Source organism: Eretmochelys imbricata, chromosome 6 (assembly GCF_965152235.1).
Source record: "Eretmochelys imbricata isolate rEreImb1 chromosome 6, rEreImb1.hap1, whole genome shotgun sequence".
Taxonomy (NCBI): Eukaryota; Metazoa; Chordata; order Testudines; family Cheloniidae; genus Eretmochelys; species Eretmochelys imbricata.
In genome coordinates this window covers 13,284,790-13,298,715 of record NC_135577.1, presented here as the reverse complement: position 1 = coordinate 13,298,715, position 13,926 = coordinate 13,284,790, and the positions used below count along the sequence as shown (strand labels likewise).

At 43.7% G+C, this 13,926-nt stretch overlaps 1 protein-coding gene across 1 annotated transcript in view; it reads right to left on the bottom strand.

Moving 5' to 3' along the window:
* LOC144267143 (interferon-induced very large GTPase 1-like) overlaps positions 1-7,289 on the bottom strand; it is a 30,065-nt gene extending 22,776 nt beyond the window's left edge. Inside the window, 3 exon segments of the mRNA XM_077820860.1 lie at positions 2,806-3,572; positions 3,967-4,117; positions 7,187-7,289. Coding sequence (XP_077676986.1) covers positions 2,806-3,088 — 283 coding nt within the window. The 5' untranslated portion in view covers positions 3,089-3,572; positions 3,967-4,117; positions 7,187-7,289.
* Between the last annotated feature and the right edge of the window lie 6,637 nt (positions 7,290-13,926).

Here is a 13,926-nt window from a genome sequence, read left to right as displayed (position 1 = left end):
AGAGTAGAATCAAATGAAGTAAAACCCATAAATGAATCAAACTGTGCCATAGAATCTCTATGGATAGAAATTCCATGCTCTCATAATAAGTATATAGTGGTAGGGATATATTACCGACCACCTGACCAGGATGGTGATAGTGACTGTGAAATGCTCAGGGAGATTAGAGAGGCTATTAAAATAAAAAACTCAATAATAATGGGGGACTTCAATTATCCCTATATTGACTGGGTACATGTCACCTGAGGACGGGATGCAGAGATAAAGTTTCTTGACACCTTAAATGACTGCTTCTTGGAGCAGCTGGTCCTGGAACCCACAAGAGGAGAGGCAATTCTTGATTTAGTCCTAAGTGGAGCACAGGATCTGGTCCAAGAGGTGAATATAGCTGGACCGCTTGGTAATAGTGACCACAATATAATTAAATTTAATATCCCTGTGGCAGAAAAAACACCACAGCAGCCCAACAGTGTAGTATTTAATTTCAGAAAGGGGAACTACACAAAAATGAGGAAGTTAGTTAAACAGAAATTAAAGGGTACCATGCCAAAAGTGAAATCTCTGCAAGCTGCATGGAAACCTTTTAAAGACATCATCGTAGAGGTTCAACTTGAATGTATACCCCAAATTAAAAAACATAGTAAAAGAACCAAAAAAGAGCCACCTTGGCTAAACAACAAAGTAAAAGAAGCAGTGAGAGGCAAAAAGGCATCCTTTAAAAAGTGGAAGTTAAATCCTAGTGAGGAAAATGGAAAGAAGCATAAACACTGGCAAATGAAGGGTAAAAATAAAATTAGGGAGGCCAAAAAAGAATTTGAGAACAGTTAGCCAACCAGTGGGGCCACTGGACGATCGAGATGCTAAAGGAGCACTGAAGGACGATAAGGCCGTTGCGGAGAAACTAAATGAATTCTTTGCATTGGTCTTCATGGCTGAGGATGTGAGGGAGATTCCCGAACCTGAGCCATTCTTTTTAGGTGACAGATCTGAGGAACTGTCCCAGATTGAGGTATCATTAGAGGAGGTTTTGGAACAAATTGATAAATTAAACAGCAATAGTCACCAGGACCTGATGGTATTCACCCAACAGTTCTGAAGGAACTCAAATGTGAAATTTCAGAACTACTAACTAGTCTGTAACCTATCATTTAAATCAGCTTTTGTACCAGATGACTGGAGGATAGCTAATGTGATGCCAATTTTTAAAAAGGGCTCCAGAGGTGATCCCTGCAATTGCAGGCCTGTAAGCCTGAGTTCAGTACCGGGTAAACTGGTTGAAACTATAATAAAGAAAAATACTGTCAGATATATAGATGAACATAATTTGTTGGGGAAGAGTCAACATGGTTTTAGTAAAGGGAAATCATGCCTCACCAATCTACTAGAATTCTTTGAGGGGGTCAACAATCATGTGGGCAAAGGGGATCCAGTGGATATAGTGTACTTAGATTTTTGGAAATCCTTTGACAAGGTCACTCATCAAAGGCTCTTAAGCAAAGTAAGCTGCCACAGGATAAGAGGGAAGGTGCTCTCATGGATTGGTAACTGGTTAAAAGATAGGAAACAAAGGGTAGGTATAAATGGTCAGTTTTCAGAATGGAAAGAGGTAAATAGTGGTGTCCCGCAGGGGCCTGTACTATTCAACATATTCGTAAATGATCTGGAAAAAGGAATAAACAGTGAGGTGGCAAAATTTGCAAATGATACAAAATTACTAAAGATAGTCAAGACCCAGGCAGACTGCGAAGCGCTACAAAAGGATCTCTCAAAACTGGGTGACTGGGTAACAAAATGGTAGATGAAATTTAATATTGATAAATGCAAAGTAATGCACATTGGAAAGCATAATCCCAACTATACCTATAAAATGACGGGTTCTAAATTAGCTGTTACCACTCAAGGAAGAGATCTTGGAGTCACTGTGGATAGTTCTCTGAAAACATCCACTCAATGTGCAGCAGCAGTCAAAAAAGGAAACAGAATGTTGGGAATCATTAAGAAAGGGACAGATAACAGGACAGAAATATCATGTTGCCTCTATATAAATCCATGGTACACCCACATCTTGAATACCGCTTGCAGATGTGGTCGCCCCATCTCAAAAATATATATTGGAATTGGAAAAGATTCAGAAAAAGGCAACAAAAATGATTACGGGTATGGAACAGCTTCCCTATGAGGAGAGCTTAATAAGACTGGGACTTTTCAGCTTGGAAAAGAGACGGCTAAGGGAAGATATGATTGAGGTCTATAAAATCAGGACTGGTATAGAGAAAGTAGACAAGGAAGTGTTGTTTACTTCTTCTCATAACACAAGAACTAGGGGTCACCAAATGAAATGAATAGGCAGCAGGTTTAAAACAAATAAAAGGAAGTATTTCTTCACACAATGCACAGTCAACCTGTGGAACTCCTTGCCAGAGTATGTTGTGAAGGCCAGGACCATAACAGGGTTCAAAAAAGAACTAGATAAATTCATGGAAGGATAGGTCCATCAATGGCGATTAGCCAGGATGGCAGGGATGGTGTCCCTAGCCTCTGTTTCCCAGAGGCTGGGAATGAATGACAGGGGATGGATCACTTGATGATTACTTGTTCTGTTCATTCCCTCTGGGGCACCTGGAACTGGCCACTATCAGTAGACAGGATCTTTGGTCTGACCCAGTGTGGCCATTCTTATGTTCATTCATGTACATATATAATGCAAAATTTTGTTATAGTTGGGAAATATGCTGTCTCTCTCTCAGTGTTATGGCTATTACCTTTTTTTTAATGAAAAATAAAATAGAAAGAGATTTGACTTACCATGGCCAGAAGGTTGTAAATTCTGATTGGTGCCAGGAAAGAGGATTTCTAAACACTCCAGAAATTGCTGGCAGGTTGACTCCCCTTTTTTCTGTATGTGAATTAACAACTTCCTGATTTTGATCACGATGTCCTCTTTTTGATTGAAGCTGTTGTACTCCTCCTCTGTGATGATGGACAGGGCAAGTAACTCATCCACGATGTTATCAGGGTCTCTTTGAATAAGTTGTATCAGCTCTTTGCGTTTGGTGCATAGAATCCTGTATTTGTCACCAGTGGCCATTATCACTGAATCACAGGATCCGCAGTGATTTGCTTTTAAAAGACAGAAGACACAGGATTTGTGAAGCTGCTAGAGACAGCTTCAGTTTAGCGAGTAATGCTCTAGGAAAGTGCCTTGTCCGTGATCATGAGATTGGCCATTTAAACAATTTGAGAGACGGACCCACCAGCCTCCCCTATTTCCTGTTGAAAGTGTAATGGTTCTGTAATAATACTGGAAATTAGCTATAGCAATTCACTGGGTTCATGCAAACTGGGTGTTAGTTCCCGTGCGGCTGAGAGAGGGCCAACTCCAATAATGCTGCCAAAATTGAACTGCAGTTCTGGATCACTCACACCTTCCTGGCCCGCTGTTTCAAAGCTCCTCCTTTTACCTGTCTTTTCCTTCCCAGGGCAGGAAATGAGGGCTTAGCTGTTTTGCTAGTTAGATACCAGCATGTCTATTGTAGTAATTACCAGGATTCTTGTCTCTAATATTTTGGACCCTGAGGAGGTAAATATGAAAGGCAGGGATTAGATTAGCAGCAATCCCATTTGTAAGTAGAGTGAAATACCCTCCTGGCATATTCATCGTTGACATTTCTATTAAATTCATGCATGTCCTTATCTGACTTGGTGCCAACATCCCATCTTTATTAACTCATGCCTTACCTCAGGTAAACTCCCAGCTGAAGTCTAAGCAAGGGCTGAGTAAAAGTAAGGTGCGCAGGATTGGCCCAGAGATTTGTATGCTAAGAAGTTTCCAGATTTTATTGTACCTCAAAAGGGCACTTACCTTCCGCTCTCTGTTCCAGTCTAGGGAGATCCTGTCTAATGATAAGATGTTTGCTCGGGCTTATATAAGGGATAACATGAGACTTAGGGCATGTCTACACTTACCTCCAGAGCGATCGATCCAGCGGGGGTCGATTTATCGCGTCTAGTGAAGACGCGATAAATCGACCGCTGAGCGCTCTCCCGTCAACTCCAGTACTTCACCGGAGCGAGAAACCTAGGCGGCGTCGATGGGGGAGCATCAGCAGTCGACCTACTGTAGCGAAGACACCGTGGTAAGTAACTCGAAGTACATCGACTTCAACTATGCTATTTTCGTAGCTGAAGTTGCATAACTTAGACTGACTTAGTTCACTTCCCCCCCCCCCCTGCAGTGTAGACCAGGCCTTAAAGAGGCATAGGCACCGACTTCCCCTCTGCCCCGTGGGTGCTTGAGCCCACCCTCCCGTGGCCCAGCCCCTGCACCACCCTCGCCCCGCCCCAATTCCACCCCCTTCCCCAAAGTCCCCACCCCGCTCTGCCAGGTAATTTTCTTTGTAATTGAGTAAACTTGTTTATTTTCAATCTTAACTAATCCAGTGCTGTGTCTAAACTGAACTGTTTAATAACTCCAATTAAAGTAGCAAATTGTGGAATATTTGTCTTCTTACAAAAGCAATGGACATATTATATCTCTGATGTGTTCTGAAAAGTCCTGGAACAATGTTTTTTGGGGAAAGTCAGGGCTGGGGAGAGTGTGGACTCACTTTAGCAGTTGTTAACTAAGGCTGGTGGAGACCCATGGAAGCCAATGGTATTGCAGGAAGGCTCCTGGCTCTGAAGTGTTGGAACAGAGTTGTCTAATACATAGACTTAGGATACATGCTTGTTGCAGGCATTCCAGGCAGCGAGCCCCAGTAGCAAGGCAGTGTAAGGCACTCAGGGTTACAGGATCAGAGATGGCTGTTCTTCGCTGGTCTGGACTGCACTTCAGAATTTCAGATACAATTATCACACTACTTATTGACTGCCTATCAGGCCCCACGGGTCTTGAACCTGGGTCCATGGAGGGCTCCACATTGTGAGGCTACATCTCATAGTCTTCATAGAAATATTGTTATGATATGAATATGGCATAACTAAGATGTTTTATGCAAGATGGGTGATGTGAGGTATCATTGGAAAGGGTATGATTTACTGAATGTGGTTATCCAATTTGTATGCATGTATCATTTCTATATCTGAAGTTAGGAATATTTACTATGTAACAATTCCAACTGTGTGTGTGCTTGAGGAACGCCCACCAGACAGTAGGCAATCAGCCTGGATGGGCCATTAAGAAGAACAATAAGACTTTGAAGATGCTGAGCTCCCACCTGCCTCGATTTCCTTCCTGTGGACATTACAAATAAACCTTGTCTCATGGATGCTTTGACATTGCAAGGTCATGTGATCATGTCACCTTGTACAGGAAACCATCTTGAGCTGGTACTTTTCCACTGAAGGGGGTGGGGGGAATCAAACAGGGAAACAAAAAATTCCCACTATATGTCAATTCTATTTAAGACTGGAGAGTGAGTTAATCAGGGTTGCCAGTTCTTCACTGTATCCCCACCCAGGATGACTGCTGTAAACACCTAAGACTGTTCTGGGGACAGAGGACTCAGACCTAATCTGAGACAGGGGTCTTGCCTGTGAAGAGAAATACCTGGAACTCTAAGTTGCAGAAACTCTGCAACCTGCCTAATACAACATTTGGGATGAAAACTACTATTTGTAACCAGTTTCTTTAGTGAATTAAGCTTAGGGTGCATGTTTTGCTCAGTGATCTACTTTGTTCTGTTTGCTATCCCTTATCATCACTTAAAATTAATCCTTTGTAGTTAGTAAACTTGTTTTGTTTTCTAAAACCCAGTTTGTGCAATTTACTATGGGCGAGGGGGGCAAAGAGCTGTGCATATCTTCCTCCACACTGAGGGAGGGGGCAATTTTCACACAGCAGCACTGAGTAAGGGGAATCCAGGCTGGTGGGATAGGCACATCAGTGGGACCCCAACACATCCGGTGGCACCATGAAAGGGGGAGTCCAACCCATCACACACACACACACACACCCCACTCCTCAATTAGCAGCTGGGATTGGGGTTTATTTGAGGCGGAACTTGAGCACAAGCCCTGCCCCTACACTGTGACTGGTAGAGCAGCAAGACTCCTGATTGGGCTGCAGCCCCTATTTAAGCCAGAGGAGGAAAGAGGAAGCTGTCTGTACAACTGGGCTTCATACAGCTGGCTTAGTGTTTGCCTGTTCCTGCCTTCTGATCCTGACCTCCTGGTACTCTGATTAGCCCTAAATATTAACTGCCTGCTGGTTTGTCTCTTAATCCTGATTCCTGGTAATTGGTTTCTGGCCTGTGCCTGACGCTAACCCTAGGCTAGGCTATCCGTGCCCTGGCCCTGACGTTGCTAGAGGGACAGTGAGAGTAAAAAAAAAAGACAGTGCAGCAGGCTCTTAGGTCAGATTGTTCCCTCTCAAGGGAAAACTCCCTTGGGGCCCCCTTCACAGAAGACTGGGGAAGACTGTGTGGAGTCTGTGCCCTACACTGTGTCCAGGTCTCCTGTCCTTGCAGGTCCCAGGCAATGGGGCTACCGTAAACCAGTGCTGTTAGAGAATCTCCCTCAGGGAACTGTCCTGGAAATCTCACTGTAAAGGGAGGTCCCCACTGTGCGGGGTAAAATCTGGGGCTGTTTGCTCAGATTTACGTAGGGGGATGATAAGCATTCTGCTGCCTTGCCCCTCGGCTTCCCGTGCCCATCTCCTGATGGGAGCGGGGACAAGGCTGCTGAGGCAGCTGTTCCGTTTCTAAGTGGGAATGGGGAGATCTGCGTGCAGAGGGTCCCTTCCTTGAGCAATCCACCTCCCTCTGTCTCTGTAGATTTGAGTTATGAATGATGGAATTTCACCCCCCCATTAAGCCCTATCCTCATTTTTTAGGATAGCTGACGTTGTATTAAAATCAAAGGGGATGTGAGATGGCTCCTGTGAAAGTTAATGCTGCTTCAGGCTGTGTTCACTTTGGGGGTGGATTTACTGCTGGTTGTCAAAGGTGGGGGAGCTGCAATTCCCGACCCCACCTCTTTGGGGTTCAGAGATGATTTTGCAAAGGTGGCTCACCGCATAATGTCCCCATAAAGGAAATGGTAACATGTGTCGCAGAGTCTCCTCTGCACCCAGATCCCAGAGGAGCATTCCCACGCCACCACCAAGCCCCTCCTGAGAACTCAGGATTTGGCCCACAGATTTGTATTTTAAGTTTTCAAATCTTTTTAAATAGCTAATAGTACTTACTCTTTTTTTGTTGGAAGCTAAAGTGATCACAGCTCCGAAAGGGGTGTCTGTTCAGCTTGGTTTGCCTTGTGCCGTAAAAATAAAGAGTCAATAGGAATCTGAAAGTAAAACCATTTCAGGAAAGCTGGGTCACAGCCTTTCCGTTGCGATTATCAGAAACCACACAGCTGCAGAGTGTCAGCAAACAAAACCCACATCCTAACTGGCACTTGGCTGATGCCCAGCACCATGAGTGTGCCCAGCTTAGGGTGCAAATTATTTGAGCTCAATTTCATGGCACAGCCAGAGTCCAGTGCAGTGTCAGGCTGTCTTTCATCTCAAAGCAGTGCAGGTAGAAGAGTGCAGCCACTTCCTGCTTTCCCACCATTCAGTCTGTCCTACCAGACAGCCAGGTAATCCTTACCCAGCTGCTTCCCCTGTGACTGTCCTCCTGCTGTCAGCCTCATTCAAGAGTGGTGGGGAGGGCCCCCATTCCTGTGATGGGGCCCAAATTCAGGTGGATGAGTCCAAAATCAGGGGCCCAGCATGCTCGTTTATGGGGATAGGGCTGCTATCAAGGGGACAGGCTCCCTCCCTGTCAGGGAGGAAGAGGCCTCTTATTTGGGTGACTGGAGTCAATCACGTGAGAGAGCATGAGCACTACTAGGGTGGCATCCTAATGGTGGGCCACTCACATCTCTGTCATAACAATACAGGTCAATGAGATTTTATTGGGAGGCCAAGCTACAGAAATGTTACCAACGTGTCAGAAAAAGACAGATCCCTCGTGTGTCTGTCCAAGGGGGCACTACGTGCCCAGGATAGGATTACATATGGGGTTGGACCATCTGTGTCCATTTGTCATTTGTCTGTCCCTGAGCTCATGGCAGGTTTTTCCGTAGTGTTCTGCCATCTCCCTCCTTTCCCACAGGGCCAGACAAAAATTTTTCTCTGTTATTTTTCGATGAACTGTCTGATAATTTGAGGAAATGTTTTTCTGATAATTTGAGGAAAGGTTTTCTGATAATTTGAGGAAATGTTTTCCTGTACTCCCGCCTATTTTGGACACTGGAGCAGAAAGTGTCTCCTGTCTCAGTCTCTCTCTTCTGTCACACTGGATGCACAGTCTGGACTTAGACTGCTTTATGCCTCCTAATTCTGACTTCTAGTTTGTGGTCACTGATTCTGTAATTGGAGACAATCTGCCTTAGTTCTGCACATGTCACTGTAGTGAAGTAGCTGCTCAGGGAACCAGTCTCTGCAGGGTTCTGTAGCAGTCTAGCTTGTTGCTATTTTTTATTTATTTTTCCAGTGACTGATGTGTTGGAGTTTTAGTTGCTGGTCTAGCATTTTGAGCACATCTTGGTTTTGGTCATTCTTTTCTGACTGTTGATTTAACAGAGAATTAATTCTGCTCCATAGCTGGTGGTGCTGAAGTTTCCATGCATAGAATTGCCGGTGGAGGATCTCTATGAGGGTTTTATTGTAGTCAGTGCAATCAGTTCTTAAATTTGAGGCCCAGATTTCACTCCCATGTAGCAGAATGGGTTGGATGTTGCTCTCAAATAGTTTTAGCAGTAGTTTTATTGAGGAGCTATATCTATTTATAGAGTAGAAATCCTGTAGAGAGCTTTCTCTTGCAGTGTTTTGATAGACAATCTGAAACTTCCTGATGTGTTTATTACGAGGTCCTGTATGTATAATGCAGGGTATATTCAATCTCCGTGTCTTTCTAATACCATGTTACTGTATTTTGATTGTTTTGGGACTTTACCTGGAAAGTCATTATTCTTGTTTTTTTCATGTTCACCTGGAATACAACAGTGTGTTTTTTATGTTTTATGTTTATGTTTAGGATTTACCCAGACCTAGATCCAGTCAAGTCATTCCCGTTCCACCCAGCCTATCCCCAGGTCACTTATGCTTTTAAAGTGCCAGCTTGCTCACAGATTCACTTTTAATTGTGCCTTAAGTCGCTCACTACATATTTAGATGGTGATGATTCTCATTAGGGAGGTGGCAGCTTTTCTTCTGCAAACTTACAGTGATAGGATGATGTGATGTACTGCGCAGAATTCACTCAGCCTTCTTCTACTGAGATTGCTTACACTTCTCGCTTTGTCTCATGGATTAGAACAGGGGCAGGGGATGGGACTCTTGGGGAATGGAGTCTAGTGGTTAGAGCAGTGTTGACTGGGAGTCAGGGCTCGTGGGTTCTATTTCCAGTTCTGGGTGGGAAGTAATACCTAGTGACGACAGCAGGAGGAAGTAGTAGTCAGAACTCCTGGTTGTATTCCTGACTCTGGGAAAGGAGTGGGGTCTAGTGGTTAGAGCAGGCTGGCCGGGAGTTCGGCCTGGTGGGTCCTATTCCCAGCTTTGAGAGGGAATTTAGAACAGTCGTGGAGAATGGGAGTCATGACTCCTGGGTTCTATTTTTGGCTCTGGGAGGGGAGTGGGGTCTAGTTGCTAGCCGATGGATAACTAGAAGTTCAAATTCCTTGGTCCTAATCCTGGTTCTGCCACTGACTTGTTTGACTGTGGGCACCACTGACACTGTTCTCTCACTTTTTATTTTAGTCTCTCCAAGATGATTTCTGGGAATCACAATTGCTGGCAGAAATCAGGGGAAGCCCCTGGCACTGATTAAGGTTGGGGTTACACTACAAACACCTGCACTGCTGTAGTGCTTTGGATGAAGATGCTTTAAGCTGTCGAGAGAGAGCTCTCCTGTCTGCTTAGTAACTCCACCTCTGCGAGAGGCGGTAGCTATGCCATCGGGAGAAGCTCTCCTGCCAACCTAACAATGTCTATGTGGAAGTGGGGCATTGAAGTTGGTATAACTGTGTTGCTCAGGGGTGTGGATTTTTCACACCCCTGAGGGACATAGTTTATACGGAAGCAAGTGTAATTTAGAGCTGGCCCAAGACTGTAGTGAAGCAAAGGCAATTAAATTGTTGTAAATGAGGAAAGGGTCCTTCCCTGTCCTGACTCCTTCTCTTTTTCTTTCTCTCTCTCATTCAGAAGCAATGTGTGTATGTGGGTGGGGGCATGTTTTCAAGGCTCATTTCCAACTAATTACAACTTGAAAGTTAATTACCAGATTTACTTGAGAATCTTCATAATATCCAAGTTTTACTCAGAGAAAGGGCCAGATTTATAAAGGTGTTTAGGCACCTAGTGGATTTTTCAGAATCAACCGGGCAGCTCACACTCATTGAAATGACAGACTTATAGGTGCCTTGGTACTTTTGAAAATCCTTCTAGGGTCTGGATTCACTCAGCTAAGGTGGCAACACCCTTGCACCCTGTTCCCTGCATTTCCCCTACATGTGAAGGGCTGCATCTCCCCCAGATGGTGGGCCCAACAGTTTCTCCTCCTGCGTATGCTGGGCCCTCAGCTGCACATTATCTCCTCCCCGTATTGAGTGTTTTGGCCCTGTTTGATCCCAGCCCCCGTCTTCCCAACTCCATTCTGAGTGGAGCCCTGTTCCTTCAATGCAATTGACAGCAGAGGAGATGTCAAAGGGGAAGCTGTGGTAAGAACTCTCTCTCTTGGAAAACTTACCTCCCAAAAGTTATGAGGGAAGCAGAAAGCAACTGCACCCTTCTCCTGCCAGCCAGACTCCATGATGTGAAAACAATGAGGAGTCCTTGTGGCACCTTAGAGACTAACACATTTATTTGGGCATAAGCTTTCCGCCATGTCAAGGTTCCTTCCCCACTCTGAACTCTAGGGTACAGATGTGGGGACCTGCATGAAAAGCCCCCTAAGCTTATTCTTACCAGCTTAGGTTAAAACTTCCCCAAGGTACAAACTATTTTACCTTTTGTCCCTGGACCTTATTGCTGCAACCACCAAGCGTCCAACAAAAATAACAGGGAAAGAGACCACTTGGAAAGTCTTTCCCCCAGAAATCCCCCCAAGCCCTACACCCCCTTTCCTGGGGAAGGCTTGATTAAAAATCCTCACCAATTTGCATAGGTGAACACAGACCCAAACCCTTGTATCTTAAGAACAATGAAAAAGCAATCTGGTTCTTAAAAGAAGAATTTTAATTAAAGAAAAAGTTAAAGAATCACCTCTGTAAAATCAGGATGGTAAATACCTTACAGGGTAATCAGATTCAAAACATAGAGAATACCTCTAGGCAAAACCTTAAGTTACAAAAAGACACAAAAACAGGAATATACATTCCATTCAGCACAGCCTATTTTACCAGCCATTTACCAAAAGGAAATCTAATGCATTTCTAGCTAGATTACTTACTAACTTAACAGAAGTTCTGAAGAGCGTTCCTGACCTGGTCCCGGCAAAAGCATCACACAGACAGACAGACCCTTTGTTCCCCCGCCCCTCCAGCTTTGAAAGTATCTTTTCTCCTCATTGGTCATTTTGGTCAGGTGCCAGCAAGGTTATCCTAGCTTCTTATCCCTTTACAGGTGAAAGGGTTTTGCCTCTGGCCAGGAGGGATTTTATAGTTCTGTATACAGAAAGGTGGTTACCTTTCTCTTTATATTTATGACAAGTGTAGACTCACAGACTCAGTGGAATGCCTTACATGAATAAAATTCAGGAATATGTGCAAGTTTGAAGAACTGGGGCCTTAGGCAGTAGTAGGATCCGTGGATCTCCGTTATACCTGGGAACAATAACATGGGTAGGAGGAGCGCACCGTTTGCATCGCACTCTTCAGTTATTGGGTGTCAGTTTCCCCCACTGAAATACACATTCCATGTTTTTAAATCATTGGCTGCCAGGCAGTACACAGGATGCACATACATTCATTGAGGAAATAGTTCAAAAATGGAACTTCCAAATGTATCCCTTCTGGACACTACAGCCATGCTGACTAAATCCTGTAGCTTCTTGTTCTTTAGCTGCTGAAAAATTACCACACATATACTTCTGATGATTAGACTAAAAGCGTGTAGCCAGGGGTGAATATTTCTGAGAAAATTAACAATAGTGAACATATTTTTAGAAACATGTATTTATAATGATAAGAAAATATTCTCTGAATAGATTTACCTTTTAACCTGTCTTTATAGAGATAAGAACAATAATAGTCTATTATGATTAGTGGGTTGGGATCAAACTGCCTGTAAACCTGTTTCATCGTATGTCAATATCCTCAATGCACCTCTTTCCTCACCCCGTGTCACAGTAGTGATTGCCAAATCATATAATCGTTAATTGTATTTAGCTCATGTCACACATTCCAGTTTGTAAAATTATGTGGATGGCTTCACTTTCATTCATAGCACCCTGTCAATGTAAAAGATAGAGAACGTCCAGTGTGATCAGCAGATATGTATGTGTGTTATGTTTTCTGTGGTGAAAGATCACCAAGTTATGTGTGTGTGTGTGTGTACATATTCATACACAGACCATACATACACACGTCATTTATTTTTTTACCCACTCTTTGGTTTTGGCCAAATAGCATGCCAGTCAGTCGGCATTCAGACAAATATTACAAATAAAATGATTATTGAACTTCAAAGTCAGCTTGGTTAATGTGCAGTTCTACAGAAGGTACCAAGGAAGAAGGACTTGACTTCTTTCATCAAATGTATCCAAGTAAAGAACAATAGGTCATTAAGGGCTTGATCCTGCATGGATCTTGCCTCAGTCCAGCAGAACATTTAAGCAGCTGCATTATCTTTTCATAAAATCATAGAAATATAGGGCCTGAAGAAGTCATCTAGTCCATCCCCTTCCACTTCTAAACCTTTCATCATTTTTATGGCTCTCCTGTGGATTGTCTCCAATCTATCTCCATCTTTCCTCCTGTAGTGGAGCACCCAGAATTTTAAGCATGTTGATTTCAATGGGGCTTCTTACATTCTTAAAATTGCTTAAAGTTAAGCATGTGCTTATATGTTTCTTTGGACTGGGGGGAGCATGCCCAGTACCTTGCTGGTTTGAGCTTGTATTGTGGGTGAGCTGAGAAGTTGGGAAATATCTGTAGATTGTAGCAGTGCTGTTAAGTGGAAATACAGAGAAACTGGAGGGATTTGACAGCTTTATATGGCAAAGTGTATGGATGCAGATGCTTAAGGGATACTAAACATCATGCTTCAGGGCTTAAACGAATCTCTAATTATTAGAGATCAGGGCGAGATGGGGGGAAGGGCTGATGATTCCACATCTGCCTATTGAAGGTTATTAAATCTTCTTTTGAAAGCTCTGATACTAGCCACTATCAGAGACAAGACACTGCACTAGATGGAGCTCAGGTCCCATCCAATCTGACAATTTCTGTGTGTTTATTCAGTGTTTCATAAAAAGACAAGTGAATCCAAATGCTCCTGCAGACCAAATTCCTTCTAAAGAGAGACTCTAAACCAGAGGCCAGACATTCTACATAATGCTCCGTAAAAGCATCTGAGCTGATCATGTCACTGAAAGCCCATTTGATTCACGGAAATGGTTTATTTTCATTGGACTCAGCCGTTGTAGACACTGTAGAACATCACTCCTGTGCTGAGCAGAGACAAAGTGTTAATGAACATGCATTCAAACATGCCGTGCTCATCACAACCAAACCTCCACACTGCAGTCAGAGACAGAGCTGCACTGCACACTGCACTCAGAGTTTCGACATGTGTACTCAGGGAAATGACCTCTAGGTATAGAAGACTCCCCAGTGAGAATGCTCAATCATCACTCCCCACATATTTAATCTTTGCCTCATTGAAGTCTATGGCAAAATTCGCATTGGTTTCAATGGCCCAGGATTTCATCCTTGGTGTAATAT